General features: G+C 45.1%; 1 protein-coding gene across 1 annotated transcript; it reads left to right on the forward strand.

Annotated features, from left to right (window-relative positions):
* The first annotated feature begins 940 nt into the window (after nucleotides 1-940).
* Nucleotides 941-21518, forward strand: Pm20d1 (peptidase M20 domain containing 1). The gene is made up of 13 exons (XM_026387399.2): nucleotides 941-1446; nucleotides 4090-4176; nucleotides 5605-5837; nucleotides 6499-6585; nucleotides 7095-7228; nucleotides 7641-7760; nucleotides 8759-8834; nucleotides 9278-9339; nucleotides 9561-9639; nucleotides 12496-12567; nucleotides 15639-15807; nucleotides 17613-17712; nucleotides 19151-21518. Exons 1-13 carry the CDS (start codon nucleotides 1278-1280, stop codon nucleotides 19272-19274), a joined length of 1512 nt encoding a protein of 503 aa, XP_026243184.2. The 5' UTR covers nucleotides 941-1277; the 3' UTR covers nucleotides 19275-21518.
* The last annotated feature ends 1504 nt before the right edge of the window (nucleotides 21519-23022 follow it).

Below are 23022 nucleotides of genomic sequence, written 5' to 3' on the forward strand. Positions count from 1 at the left end.
TACACAAACCAACAGTCTTAGTGTTAACTTGCCTAGAGTGGCAAAAAGCACTCTTAACATTAATATTAGGATACTTTAAATTAATCTGGGCAAGTGGTACATACCTGTAATCCCAGCAACTGGGGAAGCTGAGGTAGAATGATTGGAAATTCAAGGCCAGCCTCAGCAATTTAGCAAGAGCCTCAGCAATTTAGCAATACCCTCGGCAACTTAGTGAGATGCTCTCTCAAAATATAAAAATAAAAAGGGCTGGAGACTTAGCTCAGTGGTAAAGCACCCTGGATTCAATCCCTAGTACAAAAACAAAAACCAAATTTTCAAGAAATACCTGAATGGAAGCAAACCCGCTAACCTGGTAAACTGGTATTTCTTTTTTCCTTTCTCCCCCCCCCCCCTTACTGTCACACTAAGTTGCTGAGGACCTCGCTAATTGCTGAGGCTGGCCTTGACCTTGCAGTCCTCCTGCCTCTGCCTCCAGAGTTGCTGGGATGGCAGAAGTGGGTCACTTCCTCTCCTAAATGGTATTTCAAAGCATTATCTATAAACAGAGAAATTATCTTCCAATTTTAGATGAAATCAAGTCCGGAACCCGCAAAGCTCCCCCACAGAACATAGGGAATGACTTCAGAAGAAGCCAAACACCATAGTACGGTCTGGTAAGCTTTGTTCATCTTACTTTGCTTTCTCCTCGCTTTAATTTGGATTTGCAGCCGGGCGCAGGGACACTGGCCTGTAATCCCAGCGGCCCAGGAGGCTGAGACAGGAGGATCGCGAGTTTAAAGCTAGCCTCAGCAATGGCGAGGCGCTAAGCAACACAGTGAGACCCAAATAAAATACATTTTGTTGGGCTGGGGATGTGGTTTAGTACTCGAGCCCCTCAGAATTCAATCCCCAGTACCCTCCTCCCCAAAAAATAAAAAATAAAATTTGGATTTGCCGTCACACAGCAAGGCATTAACTAGTATCTCAGAGAAAAGCCAAGCGCCACCAAGACCTTTACCCTCATCTGGAGCCCTATCTCACCTCCGCCCTTCAGTCACCTGCTACTGGACGAGAAACCACGACCCCCAAAAGGCCTTGCGGGGACTGGGGCGGAGTCTTTGCGTCGATTGGTTGTTCCGCAGCCCAAACCAAGCGGTGATTGGCCATCTCTGGTAATGGGGTGGAGCTAATTCAGAGAGCGAGAATTGGAGCAGTGACAGAACCAGGCAGGAGATCTGGGCGTTTAGGTCCAAACTTCGGCGGCGGGCGACAGGTAGCAGAGACTCCAGAGAAGCATGGCACGGTGTAATGTTTGCGTGGTGGCCCTGGCGGCTGTGTTGCTGCTAGTTTTTGCCATTGTCTCCAGATCCAATGGCCTGAAGGGCAGGGAGTTTCACCGGGCGTCGCGAATACCTTCTGAGTTCAGCGAAGAGGAGCTCGTCGCTATGAAAGAGGCGCTGAAAGGTGAACCTGGGTCCCCTTCACCAACTTGAGTCCCGCGGTTCTCCGGTCAACCCGTGACTCACGTTTCCCTCGGCAGAAGGGCCGCTGCTCAAGTCGGAGCTCCTCCCCATACCCAGCCGGGTCCCAGCACACCATGTCCTGACCTGGGGTTCGCCACTCTTCCCCTTGACCTGGTTTCTGTGACTTCGGTGTTCCCTGTCTCGCCGGGAGGCTCCACCTTCGCTCCTCTTGTCATGTCCTCCTCCCACCCCATACAGTCTCCAGTGTTCCGACAGCTTTTGTTTGAACAGCACTTTCAGCCTTTGGAAAATTTCACATCTGTTAAATCCTTGTGGTATCTTAAAATAAGACTAAATGATCTCTGTATTGTCTTCAGAGAAGAGGAATTGAGGCATAGATCAAGTGACCTTCTCCATGGTCCCACAACAAGGAATGGTCACTGGGTGTCAACATCTAATATCCAGGAGTATTCACTGGGTTCCAGATTGTTCTCGGGGTTATAGAATGTTCCTGAGGTGTGGGATGTACCCAATTCCCTTTCCTAATGGAAGAACCTAACAATGCTGACAACTCATTCATTTAAATCTCTGTTTTCCAGGTGAAAAGAGGAAACTTTCTGTTGAGTGCTAGATCCTGTGGATAATGAGATCCTTCCTCCCACGGGGAGGAAGTCTTTTCCAGACTTTTCCCTTTCATTAAGTAGTGGATTAAAAGAAACTGCCTACATAAACATGTGCAGGCAGATGCAGGGAACAAATGCTAACTGCTATGTTTGGAGATGGATTGTGCACATGCTGGAGTGATAGGCCTGGGAGGTAGAGAGGGCTTTCCCTAAGCATAGTATAAATAGTCCTTTGAAAGTCAGCAGGCAGTTGCTCAGAGTCTCTTTGCACTGGAGAAAGCAAATGTTTACATAAGAGCCTAAGGTAGGACCTGACGGGTAGTACACACCTGTAATCCAGCTACCCAGGAGACTGGAGCAGGAAAATCACAAGTTCCAGGCCGGCCTGAGCAATTTAGTGAGACCCTATCTCAAAATTTTAAAAAATGTCTGAGAATGTGGCTCAGAGGCTGAGCACTACTGGGTTCAATCCCCAGTAGCACAAACCCAGAAGAAAATAGATAGATAGATAGATAGATAGATAGATAGATAGATAGATAGATAGATAGATAAACCTAGAGAAGTAACCTCATAGCAATGTGGCTTAGAACTCTCAGCAGAGTGCAAAACACCTGAGTTCTGAGCTTCAGTCTGCTCTTGGGTAGACAGTTTTAATGTTTTTGAACCTTGAATTTCCCATCTATGTGGCAGGCTATAATGTTATAGGGATGATCCTTAGCAAAATTGAACATAGAAGTCCATTTGTCGCTCAGAGGCATCCCCTGGAGACCAAGCTGCTCCAAGTGAATGTGTCTGAGCAGTGTTCTCAAATGTCGTCATGACTCATTGTGTCCCCCCACCCCAGTGGTGTTTATATTTGACAATAGAATCCTTTCAGTCTTTAAAGACTTCAAGATTTAAAGGGATGAGCTTTATGACAAGTCAGGAACTGAAACCTGCATAGGGAAGATGAAACTAAGGACTGAAGAACCTGTTTAGGAGCATCTTAATCCTTATTTCCCCAGGTATCTTGTGCCCCAATGTTGGCTTGGTTGAAAGGTCAGTGAAACTCTGGATGAGCCAGTCCATGAGGAACAATCTGCCCTCTACTCAGCCAAGCATACAAGCCTCATTGATTTAGGGTCCCAGGACAGCCAAGCATACAAGCCTCATTGATTTAGGGTCCCAGGACAGTGGGCAAAGACTTGAGATTGATAAAACCTAGATTTATCAGAGGGAGTGATGATTTAATAGGCAGAGTGAAGCCTTACTTAGGAAGCAATTTGTAATCACTTTCTACTCAGGATCAGAGTTCAAAATCTACTGCCTTTATTTTCCTTAAAGAATTATATTAGTTTAAAAAAAACTCAGAAGACCTTCTTTTAAATTCTGGTTCTGCTCTTTGTTCCTGGGCAATCTCTGGCATCTGGCAGCTCACTTAACCTTGCTAAACTTGTTTCCTCATCTTCTAATTAGGGAAAATAATGATGGCCCCCAAAATTGTTTTGCCCTCTGCAATAAGATAATGAATGCAAAAGAACTTTTTAAACCAGATGAGGTGGCACATGCCTGTAATCCCAGCAACTCAGGAGACTGAGGCAGAAAGGTTGCAGATTCGAGGCCTTAGTTAGTAAGACTCTGTCTTAAAATAAGAACTGGGATTTTCCTCAGTGGTAAACCATTCCTGGTACTGTTAGAAATAAAAGTAAAATCAAAACAACTTACCCACAGAGGACTTGGGAAAAAACAATGACTGTTATATGTTGACTAACCTTTATCCAAAGGAGACCAGAAAAGTGTTTCAGATTTTGGAGTATTTCAGATTTTGGAATATTTGCATTGACTTTACCACTTGAGCATCCCTAATCTGAAAATCCAAAATCTGAAATGCTCCAAAATCCAAAACACCTTGAGTATACTATTGACACTTAAATTTTTTTTGGTTTTCAGAGTGCTTGGGCTTTCAATGTTTTTTTTTTTATCAAAAATGCCCAATCCATATCATCTGTAATATTTCCTCTTTGTCTGTTTAACTCTGACAGGTGCCATCCAGATTCCAACAGTGTCTTTCAGCCATGAAGAGTCAAACTTCACAGCCCTGGCTGAGTTTGGAGAATACATTCATAAAGGTCAGCTGCACACTGTGGGTGAGGAGTGATAGGGGGATAAAGAAGCATATTTTGTCACTAATTAGAGAAAAAAGTCTAATTTCTAAAGGTCTTTTTTGAGTTTTCCCATCGAGGGGAGGTATAAAAGGGAGAAGGAGGCAGAGTAGGCATTATAGGTTTTCCCTTTGAAGAACTAAGCCATGTAATTGTCAATTGGAGTTTGAACTCTCTCAATGTTTGCCTTAAATGTGTGTCATTCAATAAATATTATATAATCAAAACATAGAACTAACGATTCCTCCCACCTGTGCAAATGTCCAAAACTGTGCCCTGTGTATCTCCCATCCCCACCTGCCCTCACACACCTATACCCCATACATGTACTCCACCTATTGAGGCCTACTCAGACTCATTACTAACACATTTCTAAGCCTCGAGACAGTCAACAACTTTAAGCTGTCACTTCAGTCCTCCTCCCTTCATCCCCATCACCCATGGATCACAGAGCTAGGAAGAATGGCTCTGAGGAGGAAAGGAGTCTTAGAAGTCCCCTGTTGGCCTGTGAAAATCTTATGGAGAATTGGGAGGACCCCCTCCTAAGTCCTTTATAAAGCAATCCCTCTAAAGTGGCCTAGGAGCAGGAGGTAGCTGCTTCTCTAGCACTCTGGGACAAATGGTTTAGTCATCAAACTGGAGGACCAGGCTGGAAGTCCCTACCAAACAGCTGATAAAAATAGGGAAATAAATATACAACGACAGTAAACTATTTTATCTATTTGACACATTAAAGCCACATTCTTCCACTTTATTTCCAGGTATCTGAAGAGGAATATGTGGATTCTTCCAACAAAGCCCACAAGAGAGAAAAGCTCTTTCTCGCATGAGAAAACTCTTTCTCTAAAGCCACTTGTGTTAAGATCTACCAATAATCTGAATAATTAACCCTGGGGACATCTACACCTGCACACAGAAGTGTGACCTTGAGCCAAACACAGTAATCTTTATCTCCATATAACACAAACTGTAGGAATGCTGTTTTCTTAAAAGTAACTCCAAATATTTTTTAATGTAGGGCTCATGTTTAGCTCTGAGTAATTTGTATACTGGGAACTACTATGTTCAAATTTTAACAAAATCCTCAACTTCAGAGATTTCTATATGTGGTAACATGTTAAAAGTCAGACTGAGCCAGATCTGGAGATATTTACCATTTTAATGGTGGAGTCTTTGCATGTTATTACATAATAATAGTACACTAAAATATGTGGAAGAGGAGATTCAGAGATTGAACAGGCAGATCAAAATTCAGACTAGCTTTATCCCAGAGATTTCTTAAAGGAGGATGTACATTTTTAAAAAGTGACAGAGAGAGAGCACAAAATAATAGAAAGACCAAAAGAAACTGTTAAACCTGACTTTCTCTCTTGTTTTATATCCCTTGGTTTCTAGTCTTTCCTACAGTGTTCAACACCAGCTTTATCCAGCATGAAGTTGTGGGAAACTACAGCCACCTGTTTACTATCCAAGGCTCAGAGCCCAGGCTGCAGCCCTACATGCTGATGGCTCACTTTGACGTGGTGCCTGCCCATGAAGAGGACTGGGAGGTGGCCCCCTTCTCAGGGCTCGAGCGTGATGGCTTCATCCATGGTCGGGGGACACTGGACAACAAGAACTCTGTGATGGTCTGAAATGCTATTTTCTCTGCCTTGGGGTCCCTAAAGATCAATCTGGGGATGGAATGTTTGGCTGACTTCTGAGAGGAAGAAGGTGATGGTAGAAAAACTCCTGGTTCCAGGAGAAGTAGGTTCCAGCCATCAGTTGTTACTTCCTTCTTTAAAAATTTTATTTATTTATTTATTTATTATTATTTTTTTTTTTTGGTACTAAGGATCTAAACCCAGTAGCTCTACTACTGATCTACATTCCAGCCTTTTTTATTTTTTATTCTGAGACAGGGTCTCTGTAAGTTGCAAAGGCTGGTCTCAAGCTTATGATCCTCCTGACTCAGCTTCCTAATCACTGAGATCGCAGACATGTGCCACAATGCCCGGCTCTCACTTGCTTTCTGTGGACCTTGACTTCTCAAGTGTATAGGGATTAGAGCAGATAATCTCCCAGGAAGGACCCTTTCAGGGTCCTGATAATTGGCACTTTTCTCCACGTGGTGAAGGTTTTATGCAGAGGTCTGCTTCCCCATAACTAGTCCCCTGAAACCTGCATATTTGTTCTTTAAAGAGAGTCTATAACATGCTAGTTCTACCAGCACTGATGCAAGAAGCTGTCCCTGATACCCTGCTTAGATAATAAGTCTTTCTCCTCTTCCACGGTACTTCTGAACCCTAGGCAATCCTTCAGGCCTTGGAACTTCTACTGACCAGGAACTACAAGCCTCGAAGATCTTTCTTCATTACTCTGGGCCATGATGAAGAGGTAAAGGCAACCCACCCTAAACCTATCTCTAGGGCCCCTGTTGGGGGAGGCAGGTGCTTCACCTGAGTCCATTGTGTTCTTCCAGGGTCTTTGTGATATGGCATATAGGCCTGCCAACTTCTCTGTGTATCTATGTGCCACAACTATCTAAGGACCATGACCAAAATTCAGGTTCCTGGGTCCTTATGCCATAGAATATTTAGCAAGCTCTGTGTAATATCTGAGGCAGGCAGGTAGACCATCAGCTGCACCCTGTGAAACATTTGTGTAATAGAAAAAGAACTGAACAGGGAAATCAATGGCTATATTTTGTTTCCAGTAATACCACTCAGTTTGTGGACAAATCACTGCACTCTCTGGGTCCCAGTTTCTTCATTTGTGAAAATGAAGGGCGCTGGGTACCTCCAGCTCTTACATTCCAGGATTCTGTAAAACAGAATCATCTCCTGTATCTATGGAGGTCTGTTTCTGGTCCAAAAAGACTGTGACTCTGGGTTCAATGTCTGCAGGTATCAGGAACAAATGGGGCTCAAAAGATGTCAGCACTGCTACAAGCCAGGGGTGTCCAGCTAGCCTTCATTGTGGACGAGTGTGGCTTCATCTTGGATGGATTCATTCCCAATCTCCAAAAGCCCTTTGCCATGTGAGTAAGGCACCCCATCCCCCACCTTGGAAGAAGTTTGCACCCTATTTGAGGTGACCCCAGTCTGGTATGTATAAGCCATGCTGGAACCCCTGTTGCCTTACCACCCTTATCTCCAACCTGTCCTGGGTTTCCCCTTCCTCTGCTCCTCTTATGTGTGGGTAGCTTGGTTTTGTTTGTTTGTTTGTTTTGTGGTGCTGGGGATTAAACCCAGGGCCTTGTGCTTTCGAGGCAAGCACTCTACCAACTGAGCTATATCCCTTGCCCTTCCTTTGCGCCTCTCGCATAGATTTCTTAAAGCAGTATAAAGCTTCCTCCTAGCCCATCAGACCATACAGATGGGCCTGTGGGCCTGTGGATTCATTCATGGTGAAAAGAAATCAGAAGGACCATCTCTGATCCCCTTCCACAGGATTTCCATCTCAGAGAAGGGTGCAATTGACCTCATGCTGCAAGTGAACATGACTCCAGGCCACTCTTCAGCACCCCCAAAGGAGACAAGCATTGGCATCCTCTCAGCCGCTCTCAGCAGGTGAGCCGCTCTCAGCAGGTGAGCCGCTCCAGGACCTGGACCCATGTGAGACTTGGAAATAAAAACCTGGCATTTTTCCCACTTTGGCTTTGAGGAGCCTAAAGTTCCTTCCCTGAAGATGGGCTAGGAAACCAGGGTGTAGGCCACAGGAGGGATCGAACTATGCGCGCCCAGGCAAGGGCTGGGTTCAGAAGAGGATCCATCAGTGCAGCCCTGTGGCAAGCAGGGACCAGCAGATAAGAGCTAGGCTGGCAACTCAGTAGTCCAGAGTCCAGCTAAGCAGTCTGAAATCATAGATCGACAATGATTAGTAGAGCTGGCTAAATTCTCTGTCTCCCCTGGCAAGAGGACAAAGGTAAATAAAGGGTGGCGAGCTATGGATGAGAATGACAGGGTCTATAACAACACTCACCTATGGCTGGGATTTCTTAGCAAAGTGGGAAAGAGAACTACCTGCATTCAAATACAAAATGAGGGGCTGGGGATGTGGCTCAAGCGGTAGCGCGCTCGCCTGGCATGCGCGGGGCGCTGGGTTCGATGCTCAGCACCACATAAAAATAAAGATGTTGTGTCCACCAAAAACTAAAAAATACATATAAAAAAATACAAAATGAATACCTGTCATGGTCAAGGCTTTGTGCCAGGGGAGAGTGTACAGTAAGGAATAAAACAGTCAGTGTCCTCAAGAAACTCATAATTGGGAGAGGAGACTGACAATTCTGCCGCAGTGTGGTAGGTGCTATGAGACAGGATGTCAGAGAGGGGCACAGGGCAAGGTGGGTAAGAAGGGACTCTAACTTGGACTTGGTGGACAGGAAAAGCTCCTGCTGGTGGAGTGAAGGTAGTTATGTGAGTACTTGACTTCAGAATGGTTGGGTGGTGGAGGTGATGAGGGTGGGCATGGATAGCAGACCTCCTGACCAGACTGGGTAAAACTTCTGCCTGTCTCCCTCCTCTTTGATCTTTGCTAAGTCTTGAGAACTCTGTTTCTCTTCCAGACTGGAGCAGACGCCAATGCCAAACATGTTTAAAAGTGGAATGTTGAAGACGATGTTGCAGCAACTGGCAAGCGAGGTGGGGGAAAGAGTACCACTCCTCCCCAGTCCTGGAGAGGACCAAAATGGTGGCAGAGAAGTCACCTTTGGAGTGATAAAAGGGCCCTAGTGCTAACCAGTGCTCTGCCCATTCTCATCTAACCACAGCCAGTGGCTGAGCCAAAATGAGGGATCTGGCTTGTTTCTTGGGGCTGCTGGGGCATATCTGAGACCTTATGCACCCAGGTCCCCTTTTGGACTTGGTTCCCACTCAACCTAGAGGGTGCTGAGCAATTACTTTGGCCAATCAGCTAAGCCTAGCCAGGTAGAAATTGCCTGGGTCTCTAGCAGAATGAGTTGGCTGCTCTTCTGATTGCTGAGGGCCCTGAGGCAGGTCGGAAGTAGGAAGATCCAGGCTGCAGGAACAGTGACTCTACAGTGCTGAGCTGTCTGATCCTGCTAACCTCATTCTTTCCCTTTCAGTTTTCCTTTCCTACCAATATAGTCTTGAGAAACCTGTGGTTGTTTGGGCCCCTTGTAAGCAGGTAAGCATTCTTACCTTCTCTGCACCTCCCACCCAAACCTACCCCTCCCCTTGATTCACTTGAACCTGACTAATGAACTCAGCCTCAGACACTACATCTAATACACATACGGGTTGTCTCTCTCAGCCTGAAAGATTTTTGAGGTTCAGGAAAAGTGAATGAACTTTCTTTCCCCATTGGATAGTTCTTCCTAATGTCTGACTTTAATCTTTTTGTTTTAGGATATTGGAGAGAAATGATGTGACCAATGCGCTGATCAGGACCACCACAGCACTTACCATGTATAATGCAGGGGTCAAGGTAACATGGCCTGGCTTTTCCATATACCATCTCCTTATTGCCCATTCATGCCTCCATCCTGCAGCTTTGTCTAAAGGCTTTCCCTTCCTTCTCTGACTACAGTTTGAATAGGAAGGGCCACTACTGAACTATCCTGTGACATCAGTTGGGTAAGCCTCAAGAGAAAGGGGTCTGGTCAAGGCCTACAAACCCTCTGAAATTGTTGGCCAAATTCTATATGTATAATAGGATGCAGTGGCACATGCCCCCAAACCCAGTAACTCAGGAGGCTGAGGCAGGAGGATCACAAGCTCAAGGCCAGCCTCAGCAACTTAGAAAGACCCATCTCAAAACAAAAACTAAAATAGGTTGAGGATGTAACTCAGTTGTAGAATGCCTCTGGGTTTACCACAAAAATGCGATGTGTGTGTGTGTGTGTGTGTGTGTGTGTGCATATTTTAGTGGGAATGCTGCCTCTTGGGTCTACCCCATGCCAAAAAAAAATATTACACTAGTGTGAAGAAGGATTGTTTGGGAATTGGCTCCTTTGACCTGTGCTTAAGCTGTAATTCAACAGGCTTTATATTTACCTAGCACTTTATACATGTCAACTAAAGTTTTCTAAGCATTCCACCATCAAAGATCTTTTTTAAATCTTCCCTATATTTTGAAAGATTTACCACTTAATAATGAGTAATCAATGTACTCTCTCTTGGTGTTACTCTTAGTTGAAAGAGAAACTCACCGCCATTTATAAAATCTATCATGTGTGTGATAGATATATGACACTTAAAACATGGTATATTATCATTTCTCAAAAATCTATGAAATATTGGCCAACCTTAACAAACATAATTTATTTCTTTTTTGGTGGGGGAGGCAGTATACCAGGGATTGAACTCAGGGGTGCCCTGTCACAGCTATATCCCTAGCCCTTTGTTTGTTTTGGTTTTGGTATTTTGCTTTTTGGTTCTTGGGTTTTGGTGGTTTTTGATTGAGGTTTTTTATTTTTATATTTTTAAGACAGGGTCTTACTAATTGCCAAGACTGGCCTTGAACTTGCAATCCTCTTGTCTCAGCCTCCCAAGTTACTGAGATTACAGATAGGAGTCACCATGCTTGATTCGTAATTTCTATGTGAAGCTTACTTTTCTAGAAATAAATTTTAGTTGATTCAATGCTTTGATAAATTTTTATTCCAAAATTATTTTTCAGCTAATTGGCTTATTTCCATTCAGATGGTCCATTAAGAGGCATCTTCTTGGACTAGGGTAGCTCAGTGGTAGAGCGCTTGCCTCGCATTTATGAGGCACTGGGTTCCATCCTCAGCATCAAAATAAATAAATAAAATAAAGATATTGTGTCCATCTACAACTAAAAAAATATTTTTTTTTAAAAAAAGAGTGAGCTCTGTTAAAAGAACCAAGCCTAGCCACACAAATAGACCTTTCTGAATTTTTTTTTTTTTTGTACTTGGGATTGAACCCAGGGGCACTTAACCACTGAGCTACATCCTTTTGATTTTTCTCTCTTGAGACAGGGAATTGCTGAGTCACTGAGGGCCTTACTAAGTGGATGAGGCTGGCTTTGAACTTATGATCATCCTGCCTCAGCCTCCCAAATTTCTGGGATTGCTGGCATGCACCACTACTCCTGGCTCCCTTTCTGAAATCTTGAAGGAAGTCAGACTACTCCTATAACTATCAGTGCCACCATCACAACTTCTGGGGACACCATTCCCCAAGAATACAATGTGACCTCCAGAAGTTCTTGTAATCTGGAGCTCAAATTGAATATAAGTGAATGGTGTTTCAGAATTAAGTCCTGGCATAGCTGACTGGTGAGTTCAGTGTGTCACCTGATTCAAGCCATCTGTACCAGCTGCCTGTAGTGTTCACCAGAATAACAGTACTGTATCCTTGCATTTGAATGGTGTTTTCGTCCCCCACTCTTTCACATTCGTTACTCCATTTGATCCTTCTAAGAGCCGTAGGAGTATTACTGTCCCACTCTCCAGTTAAGAAAACAGGCACAAAGAGGTTATAGTTATTAAAAATAACACAGCCAATTTGTGATGGATGGCTAATATTTTTTTTAAGTACTGAGGATTGAACTAAGGGGTGCTCTACTACTGAGCTATATCCCCAGCCCTTTTATTTTTTATTTTGAGACAGGGTCTCACTAAATTGCACAGGCTGTCCTCAAACTCATAATCCTCTTGCCTCAGCCTCCTGAGTTGTTGGGATTATAGGTCTGCGCCAACCTGCCTGGCTCACAAGGCCAATTTATAACACCTAATCTGTCCCTAGCCATGTGTTTTTATGCATACTTATTTAAAAAATGATATACAGTCAGAGAATCTGTTCTCTCTCAGCCTTCCAGGAAAAAATAATCCCTCCAAAATATGCCTTCTTCCATTAGTCCTGGGTTCTTCCTCTTTGAACAAAGAATAGAGTCATATTTCACAAATGGACACAAGAAAGTCCTACCCCTATCATAATCCCCATAGGGTTCAAACATACTATAACCGAGGCCCATTAGGAAGCACTAACATTAACAGAAATGTCCAGGTTGCCCTGAGAAAGTGCTCACAGAAGGTTCCCAATGGTACGACTCAGGGACATCACAGAGAAAACAATCCTTTCTGGGCAGCTGTGACTCCCTCCAGGATCAAGAAGCATAAAGATCTGGCCTGAATATAACCCCATGTCAAGGACCCAGAGAAGACAAAGGTAGACTAAGAAAATTAAACCCAGGATCTTTATATCAAATTCGCTTCCTCTGCCCCTGCCGGTGGTAATTGGTATTTCCTGGGCGGGGATGAGTTGTAGAAAACTTGAGGTTGGCTCAGGCCATGGTTTGTGGTTCTCTCCTTAGGTGAACGTCATCCCCCCAGTGGCCAAAGCCACAGTCAACATCCGGATTCACCCTGCACAGACAGTTGTGGAGGTATGTGTCATATGTTCTAGACAACAAGGAGGTGGGACCCTTAGGATGTGGGTTAAGCTACAACATAGGGCAGAGCCATTCTCTCCTTTGTTCAATCTACAAGTTCTAAAGGCATCCTATTGCTACTTGGGTAGGATAGGAGACCTCTAGTTTGGGGAACTTGGAGTCTGGGGGTAGGAGACAAGTACAATAATTTAGAGCATTGTAGCAAATATATATAGTGGGCTTGCTCTGCGTCAGGTACCCTCCTGAGCTATACATGCATGTGCACACTCATCAGGTCCTCATGGCCACCCTGTGAAGTGGCAACTGCAATATCCTCATTAGCCTGGTGAGAACTGAGACACAGAGCAATGCAGCAGCTAAGCAGTATAGTCAACAAGTGCACATCTAGCAGTTCAGTTCCAGAATGTTCTAACCACAGCTCAACACTATGATTATAACAATTAGGGTTGAACAAATTACCATAGGACCGTTGCAAGGGAGACTGATGCTACTGTGGAGGGTCAACAAAAATCTTTTCTGACCTCTAGAAATTTGAGTAGGGGCCTTAAAGGATCACCAGGACTTTTCTAGAAGTAAGACATTCGTTGTTACTAAAGAGGATAAACTGGGGGAGAGTAGTAGGAGATAAAAGATTGGTAGAAGATGGATTTGTAGCTTGGAGGTGGAGCCTTGTGTGCCATGCTGAGGACTTGAACTCTAATCTGTGGACAGGAGGGAACTTTCAGAAATCTTCAGAAAGCACCAGGATAGATTTGCTGTGAGGGAGATAATGCTGGTGGCAATGCAGAGGAAATGCTGAAGTAGAGAAAGAAGCTTCTGCAATGTCTTGAGGCCAAGGTCACAGGGTAAAAGAAGGAGCATTCACTTCAAGAGAGAAAGGTCCAACGGGATAGGATGTATATATGGATGTGTACTGAAAGGCAAAGTCTTTAACCTGGGTAGTTGAGCAGGCACTCATTCCTTTGATCAAGATTGTAAACTCAGGAAGAAGAGCAAGTTCAATGAGAAATACAACAGCTTTGAAGTTTAAGATGTATATAACATAGTAATAGGCAATTATAAATACTGCAGGTCTGGAGAGAGACATGAACCAGAGGTACAAACTGCAGTGTTATTAACATAATTGGAACCTCCTAGGCAGCGATGAGTGTCAGGACAAAGGAATCTTGTGCTATTGGAAAATATTCCAGGAACCAGACCTTCTGTGGGGTCAGACAAGTCTTCCCTGAGAGAGTGACATCTGAGCTGAAAACTTCAGGGTGAGCAGAAGTTACACAAAATGTTTGATATCTGTAAGAAATGCCAGCTTTCTGGTTGAGCCAAAAAGAATTCAAAAGGTTAATCTGACCCTTCAAAAATGAACCAAAAATGGGATGGGGGTGTAGCTCAGTGGTAGGCACTTGCCTAACATGCGTGAGGCTCTGGGTTTGATCCCCAGCACTGCAAAACAACAACAACAACAAATTAATCTAAAAGACAACCAACAATTATCAGATGAGTTAGGGACGGGTCCCTGATACACATTAAGAGGGGACATTCTGTGATCCTTTCTCCTAAATTATTCCCCTTGGGGATTTCATCTGTCCTCACACAGGGAGGGAAGCACACTCCTCATTGTAGATTGGGGAGTGGGTCAGTGGCCTGCCCCGAGTCCTCTAGCACTGGGTGAGGGGTGAGCCCTGACTATGCCGCTTTTTATCAGGTGCCAACCATTGTCCATTCCCTAGGGGCTCATAGGGCCAGGAAATCACTGCATTCCCCTCATTGAGCTTCTTTCCACCAGTTTTTTTCCAGCCTCATTCCAATTCCATGCCCTTTGCAAGGGCTGTTTTCCACCCAGCAGGCTTTCATCTCTCTAGGTCATGGCACTCCTCCCTCCTCTCTTCCCCACCACAGAGGCCTTCCTTCCCAGCCTATCTGATGAAACCCCTGGGATCCCCAGGCCCACCCTGCCCACCTGCCCACTGAGGAATGGAAATCTTCCATCCATCAAAGCTCACAGAGCCCATTCATCATGGTCACTGCCATGACCCTAGTGCCCCAGCTTTATGGGTCAGGAACATGGCCTAAAGCTGCATGCACAGAGCTTCGAGTAGACCTGGTGGGAACACAGGCAGCCCCAAGAGTCCTCCTTCTCCATCTTCCACTGGTATCTCCCATGTTCCAGATGTTGATCAGCTCCAACACTTCTCTGTAAGGAGCAGGAGTCTTCAGAAGTTTAACGGGTTCCACGTGGAAAGGGAGGTCTATTCTGAATGGCCCTCAACGAGTAGAACTGAGGCCACTAGGAGAATCAGGGTCTGGTCTGTATCCTTCCTGGGATCAGGGATTTTGCTGGTTGCTTCTAGTCATTTCAGGCTGAATTTTCAGGAGTTTCTTCAGGTTCCTTCCTGAGGAAAGGAGGCAAAGAAAGAAGACTTGAATACAAGCATCCCAACTCCTAGCTTTTATCTGTGTTGAGCTCACCTTCCTGGCTGCAATGCAGTTGGTTACAAACAGGAAGCAGGGATGCCCAGAGAGGGGAAGGAAAAATGTATGGCCTTTCGTCACCTAGAACTCTAGTTGAAGCAGGATCATCCTCTTTGCTGTTGAGATTCCTATTCTAAAGACTCTTTTACACTTTCACCCAGTCTGTGGCTCATGACCTAAGGGGAAATTCACAGAATTTCCCCGCTGACTCACAGCTATTAGACAAGCCTCCCAAATATTTAGCCAAAATCTACCATGCTATAGATTGCTTTTCAGAAAGGGCCAGCTCTTACATCACCTACTGCCAGTCAGTTGAAATTGAGGTCCCAGTGACTCAGGAGGCTGAGACAGGATGATCACAAGTTCAAAGCTGGTGTAGGCAACTTATGGAGACATGTTCAAAATAAAAAGAGCTGGGGATGTAGCTCAGTGGTAGAGCACTCCTGGGTTAAATCCCCAGTACCAATAACAAAAAAAAAAAAAGTGTCTTTTCTGTAAACCCCAGGGCTCTGCTGGAGAGAAATCATGACCATTTAAATTCATATGGTACTTGCAGTTCAGTAACAAATCTAACCCTCTTTGTTTCCACCATGGAGGTCCTGGAACTCATCAAGAACATTGTGGCTGATGACCGAGTCCAGTTCCACATTTTGAGAGCCTTTGACCCCCTACCCATCAGCCCCATTGATGACCAGGCCTTGGGCTACCAGATGCTCCACCAGACCATACAGTCTGTCTTCCCAGAAGTCAATATTGTTACTCCAGGTAATGACTTCATCAGCTGTGGTTGGAGAGAGGCGGGGGCTGGAACTGTTTCCTATCCAATGTCCACTGCCCCACCCCCACCCCAGCTGTTCATCCTGGAAACAGCTGGCTGCTTCCCCTCCTGATGGGACTGGAACTGTATTTTCCCTTTGGGGTGGAAGTGAGAAAGCAAACAGGAAAGGAGCAGAAACAATAAACTAAATCAGTCAAGCCTGGGTCCTTACTTAACCTAGTCTAGCAAAGACCTGTGCCCCTCTGACAGAGAAAGGAGGATTGGCTGAAAATTCTCCCCCTCTGGAGAAGCCACAGAGGAGCAAGATTCCCCCAGATTCTGATTCCAATTCACTTTAGGATAACAGCCCAGCAGCAGGGTTCAGTCATCAGCCCAGAGAAACCTCTGGGACCATCCCCAGCCCCCAGACTTCTAGCATATCATCCAAATCTATCTATGACAGTGGTTCTCCAAAATGAGAGTGGAAGAGGATCACCTAGAGAACATCTTAAAAATGCAGACCATCTGAACCCACTCTTGGAGATTCCAGTTAGCCAGATCTGGATAGGACTCTGGAACCTGCCTTTTTGACAAATACTCCCAGGGGATTCTGATATGAGTGGCGACTGACCAGTGTAAGAATCTCTTGTCTACAGTGTAGGAAGAGATGTTCTGGTGTAAAGGCCTCTGTCCACTTTCCCTCCATCTGGGTTTAATTATAGATTTCTCCTAACATTTAGGAGCCCTGGCCCTCACAGCCTCACATGGTCTGCCCTCTTGACCTTCAAAGGCTCCCGAATCCTACTTTTTTACCTTTTGGGACATTTTCAGTCATTTCATCACAGTGGTGAAGCTGTTATAGGAAAACAGATGGGCAGAAATCATCTGGCAGAAACTCCCACACATGAAGCTACATTTGAAACCAGAAGAAGAAATTAGAACAAAATACAAATTACCATTTCAAATCACCCCACTGCACTTGAATTGATGCTCCAGGGTGTCTTTTCCCAAAGAAGGTGCCTTTCAGGGATAAATCCCAGTCCTTGATGTGACCTACTCCTCTGCCCTCAGAAAAGTAGGAGACTGAGAAGAGAACATTCTGGAACTTTCCAAACCTGAGGTTTGACTCTAAAGCAGAATCATCACCCAGAGGATGAGAATGACAGGAAATCATGTCCCACTTAGAGAGGACTGGATTTCATAGCAGTACAATTCCCCAAAGGGTGTTAATTTCTGACCTAGGATACAGAATATAGACCAGGTGATAAAGAAGATTTATGGTTTCTTTTTTGTACTGGGAACTGAATCCAGGGATGCTTCACCAATGAGCCACATCCCCAGCCCTTTTTATTTTTTATTTTGAGACAGGGTAACTCTAAGTTATTAAGGACTCACTAAATTGCTGAGGTTGCCCTTGAACTAGCAATTCTCTGCCTCAGCCTCCCAAGTTGCTAGAATTACAGGTGTGTGCCACCATGCCTAGCTACATTTATGGTTTCTAAAGTAGCAAATGACCATGGCTGTGGGTATGAGATAAAGATATTAGCCTCCCTGGTCATCAAGGAAAGAGGGCATTTAGCTTCAGACCATTCTAAGGGTATCTCACCAATGCCTAGTTCCTGGCTGAAATGATGCTTCCTGATGATTTGAAAAAGGGCAGCTTGCAGGACAAAACAAACATAGGCATAGCTCATAAGTGAGCCTAGCCATTGTTCTGTAGTGACCAAGGGGTCCTAATTTTCTAGCCAGCCCACCTGTTGCCACTTTCTGGCTTGGTTTCTCATGGAAAGCCCTCTTCTTCTTCCCTTTCTAGGTACTTGTATTGGCAACACAGACAGCCGACACTACACCAACCTCACCACTGGCATCTATCTGTTCAACCCTGTCTACCTTCAGCCTCAGGACTTCAGAAGGTGAGTGGAACAGGTTTGAGCTACAGTGGGGACACAGGAGACACATGTAACCTGTACCTTCCCAAGCAGACAGACCACAGAATGGAGGAAGCCAGGGTATAGCAAATTAAAATGGAGACATCTTAGAGGCCAACTGCCCTCATTGTTCATCTTGCCACTGCCCAGAATTTGTAGGAATTGCCCCTCTTTTCAAAGGATGGAGAGACAGACAAAGTGACACATGCCTGTAATCCCAGTGATTCAGGAGGCTGAGTCAAGAAGGTCACAAGTTCAAGACCAGCCTCAGCAACTTAGCAAGACCCCATCTTAAAAGTTAAGCTCAGTGATAAAATGCCCAGGGTTCAATACCTAGTGCCACAAAATAAAATTAAAAGAATGGAGGGCTGAGGCTGTAGCTCAGTGGCAGAGCGCTTGCCTAGCATGTGTGAGGCACTAGGTTTGATCCTCAGCACCACATAAAAATAAACAAATAAAATAAAGGCATTCTGTCCAGCTACAACTATAAAAAAATTTTTTTTAAATAGAATGGAGATAATCAGGTGATTGGCAAGAACCTGGTGGAATTGGGATCTTTGGGTACTCTTCCTCCCTTTGAGAGTATGTTAATCTCCTGGACCTCATTTTCTCTACCTACAAAAACTAGTGTTCCTATCTTTAATTTCCATAGTATTTCTCTGAGAAAGCAAACACACATGAGGTCAACTGTAGGCATGTATGATCTGCTATTTTGTGGGTTCTTCAGCAAATTCTGAACCTTGGGGTGTGGGAGGATAATTTCCACTGAGCTCTGCTACTTATCACATCTAGATCAAATTTCCCCACCATACATCACCTAGAAATGGAGTGAAAGTATTTAAGTATGAACTTAAGAGTAGCTTTTATGTTTTTGTTTTTTAAACCAAGCAGGGAGGGCTGAGAGCTACTCTCTTTTCGGCCATCTTTGAGGTTACAAGTGTACTTTGTCATTTGTTGGGTTGTATTGGTGGGAGGCAGGTTGGTGGGCATGCAATCTGAGAGCAAGGTTCATAGGTGAAGCAGAGAACCCAACAGGTGCCCTGGGTGTTGCCCTCCATACACTTCCTTATCCTTAGTAAGCTGAAGGATGGGGGTGGGGGGTAGGCTCGGAGAAAAGTCTAGCTGGGGACTCTGTTCTAAAAGAAAAAGAATTAGAAAGACAGTTCCCCTGAAAGGGAAGCTACTGAATAGACCTCAGAGCAGAAAAAGATTTAAACTCCCAGGATTTGGTTCATTATCTGCCCCCTTGGGAGATGACCAACTGGTCAAATGAAACCTCACAAATGGCTTCTCCATCCCCAAGGGCCAAAGGCCGGCAGTATCAGGGGAAGGGGAGACAGGTGGGGACAGTGCTATATAATGCCACCTGTGCTACGGTACTGGGCTCTTCCCTTCTCTCACAATGCATCTGTCTTTCCCTCAGCATCCATGGAATCAATGAGAAAATCTCTGTCCAAGGCTACCAGACTCAGGTGAAATTCATCTTTGAGTTGATCCAGAATTCTGACACTGACAGGAAGCCCGTTCCTCACCTGCATGAACTGTGAAGTCGAGGAGCCAGCAGGGGTAGGGGTGCCTTACATGGGGCCCACACAAAACTAAGGGCCTAGACAAAGCCAAGGTTAATGAGAGTTGTGGTCAAAACCACATTGTAATACATGGCTCATCTCACCCATTCTTCACCACAACTCACTGAAGACAAGGCCAGGAGTAAGGGAAGGTCAGCAGAAATCTGGCTTCTCTTTTCCTCCCAACATTTGCATCCATAAGCTGACTGGCATTTACTGCCTTCTTGTCCCTCCTATCTTGGAAGGGACGGGACCCCTCTGATTTCTGCTGGTTATTTGACTGCTCTTCCTCCAGGCCTGACTTAACAAATACCAGTTTGAAAAATCTCCACCCGGTTTTACCTGATAGAGGTGAAAATCTAGGGTACTTTTGCTGGACTGCCTTCTCCAAAGCTCATGATGTATCTCTTCTTGCCAGAACCTCCTTTCCCCTGTCATTCCCTCTCTTCTCGAACTCACAAGCTGCCTCTTCGTCTCTCCTCTTTTGCCTCTGCATCTCTCCCTCTATTCTCCGATTTATTCTACATCTGGAACAGGACTTAGTCAAACTGATGCTACCATAATTGCCACCAATGATCAAATAAAAAGATCCGTGCAGCACCAACTGAACACTGAGGGGTAAACCTGAGGTGAGGAGTCTGGGGGACCCCACACCTCCTGTCTCTGAAGGCTGGGCCCTGGAGAAGAAAGCTTCTGTCCTTAGGCTCCTCCCAAGGGCTCTCTGGGCTTTGCTCCCTCCCCTGCCCTGTTCTTGCCACCTGCTGCTGCTGTCCCACCCCAGGAGGCACTAATCTGTAGAAACATTTCCCTGGCACATCTATGGGCTAAGCTTCCCAGGGAAGGGCACTCATGACCCAGCCTCTCAGTGGATCTTAGCACCAGCAGACCTTGGCCCTGGCCTGGTCTGGTTCAGACTGATCAAGGGGAAGTGGAGGGCATGAGGAAGGAGGAGGAGGGGGAGACTGGTTTGAGGGGCTCTGCCCTGGGCCAGTGGGGTACAAAGAGGCACAAGATAGTCTCCATTAGGTGACAGCAAAGCTCCTGTCTTTTTTTTTTTTCTGGACTCCATTCCTGAGCATATTTGAATCTGCTCAGTAGCTGCCAGGTGGGGGGCATTGGAAAGAGCATTTCTTGGCTCAAGTCCAGGAGCTGTGCTTTGTGGATCACAAGGGAGTCAGGGTCAGAGGGAGACACAGAGAACTGGGACTTGAGAGACTCCCTCTCTTTTTCCCTCACCAGGCAAGGACCTTCCTTGCTTTTCCTGGGGTTTGATTGCAATGGGTTCCTTTGCCCTCTCCTCGTAACCCTGCTGAGTGCCCCCCATCCCCAACTCCTTACCTCCCTTCCGTGGATGTAAGCTGCTCCTTGGAGCTTGGTCTTAATTGTCAGTGTTAGAAACACAAGTGGGGATTATTCTGGCTTTTTTGCTGCTCCTGCTAAGATTCACATTCCTTCCCTAGCCCTCCCTTTTTTGGCCAATTCAGTACTTATTCAGCCTTTGTTAGAGGGCAAACTGAAGAACAAAAATAATCCTTCACATTTGTGCAGAGCTGTACAAAGTAGTTCCATGGACCTCAATTATCTCTGCAGAGCCCCACAAGAACCCCAGGAAGAAAGTAATGCTACCCCTCTCACAGGGGACAAATTGATCTTCAGAGTGGTTACACATCGAGCTGGGGGCAATCAGCTCAAACCAACATGGCCTGGCTCCAAGCTCACTGTTCCCCCATGATCCCAAGTCACCAAGGGAATCTACTTCCCATGGCTTCTTTTGTTTAATCCTCACAACCACTGCTGTAGGAATTGCCCCATACTTCATGTGTTGGAAACTTAATCCCCAAAGTCACATGCGAATGGTATTAAGAGAGTGGAAAATTAATCAGACTCTGGTCTTTAAAGGTGGGGACCTTAGAAGGTGATTAGGATGTAAGTCATCAGAGTGGAGCCCCATGATTGTTTTACTGGTGGCTTTTTGGGATTTGAGGAGATAAATATGTTTATCCTGATTTAAACATTGCACGTGTACATATGTATCGAAATATCACATGGCACCTCATTTAAAAAGAAAGAGACCAGAAGGTATGGAAAAATGCCTTTGTAGGGCTCCATCTCTGTATTCTGCCAACAAGAAGGTCCTCAGCAGAGAGCCAACTAACTCATACCCTCCCTTGTCGCACTCAGTCTTGAACTCCAGAACCTTGAGTCAAAATAAACCTCCTTTCTTTAGAACTCATCCAGTCTGTGGTATTTTGTTCTTGGAAACAGAAAATAATACAGCTCTGAGATGTTATTGCCCTTTTTACTAAGACTCCACAGTTAAGTAACTTCAAGGTGCTCCAAGGTTATGCAGGTATTAGGACCAGAGTCTTTCTGAATCCAAAATCTGTGCTAATAGTTATAAGGAGTCATTTGCCCAAGATGACATGGTTCTTAAGGGGCAGCTCCAGAATTAAAATGCAGGTCAAGACCCCCCAAATTCAGAGATTCTTTGATTTCACCATGCTACCTACCCCAAGAACCTGTGGCACTTGGCTGCTTCATTGTGATTCAGGGGACAGTCAAGGGAAAAGCCTGTTTTGGTGCACTTAGTTCTTAGCTCTAGCTCCAGGTTTTCCTGATTAACCTCTCATCCATACCTGTCCTTTATCTGCATTTCTTACCCCCCACCTCCGGCTTCTAGGCTCAGCTTTTTGCCCTTCTTTGAGTTTGGGGAAGCTGGGTCTCTAATGATCCACAGAGTAACCTGGAAGAAGAATGAAGAGAGAACTCTGTTGCTATCCAGCCTCACCACTTCTTCCAACTTTATAAAGGATAGTTCTCCAACCCCTCTAGTGGGAAGGAAGGCCCTTGAGAGGGAACTGCTCTCAATCCAAGCTCTAGGAGCACATATTCCAGCCCAGTGGCCCCTGGGTGCTTCTGAAGAGAATGGCTCAAAATGCTGGCCTGAGCCTCAAGGTCTCAGGGCAGGATGGTGATGTAGGACAGGTGAGGCTGGACACCCAAGGAATTTTCAGGAAGCAGTTTTATTTTAGTTGCCACAGTCCGGAGGGGCTAATGACTAAAAATCTCTGGACCTCAGAGTCTGGGTTATTCTTTGAACTTAATACCCAGTGGGGGTGCTAGGCGGGGGTTCGGCGGGGGGGGGGGCGGATTTATATAACAGTGAGTGGTTACATGGCAGGCAGGTACTTTTTTTTTTTTTTTTTTCCATTTTCTTAGACTAGACAGAGGTTTTCACAAGTTTTCACCACAGAAAACAGAGATAGCAATTTTGGTGCAACAAACTTGCTAGCAGACCTAGCTTTTACAAAAAAAGAAAGAAAGAAAGAAAGAAACCTGGTCTTTAAATGACAGAGAAAAGCTCCAGCAGCTTTCCTTACACATCCCCTACACCCACCAAAGGACTTGGTTCAACTCTCTTACACCTCACTACCCAAGGTGGGAAGTAAATCAAAATACTCATAAGCAGAGAGAATGGGAAAAGGAGAGAGTAAAGACGGACTAGAGTTCCTTGATTATGTACCTAGGTTGTTAAAAACATGGCCATTGGTATTTTTTCTTTTAGAAGAGACAAAAGTTCTTATCCAAGAACTGAACATTTCATTAAATTTGATGGTGGGGGTAGGCAGGTGTTTTGTTTTGGTACTGGGGATTAAAGCCAGAGGTGCTTAACCACTGAGCCATATCCCAGCCCTTTTTATATTTTATTTAAAGAGAGAGTCTCACT

The sequence above is a fragment of the Urocitellus parryii genome, chromosome 9 (assembly GCF_045843805.1).
Source record: "Urocitellus parryii isolate mUroPar1 chromosome 9, mUroPar1.hap1, whole genome shotgun sequence".
NCBI lineage: Eukaryota > Metazoa > Chordata > Mammalia > Rodentia > Sciuridae > Urocitellus > Urocitellus parryii.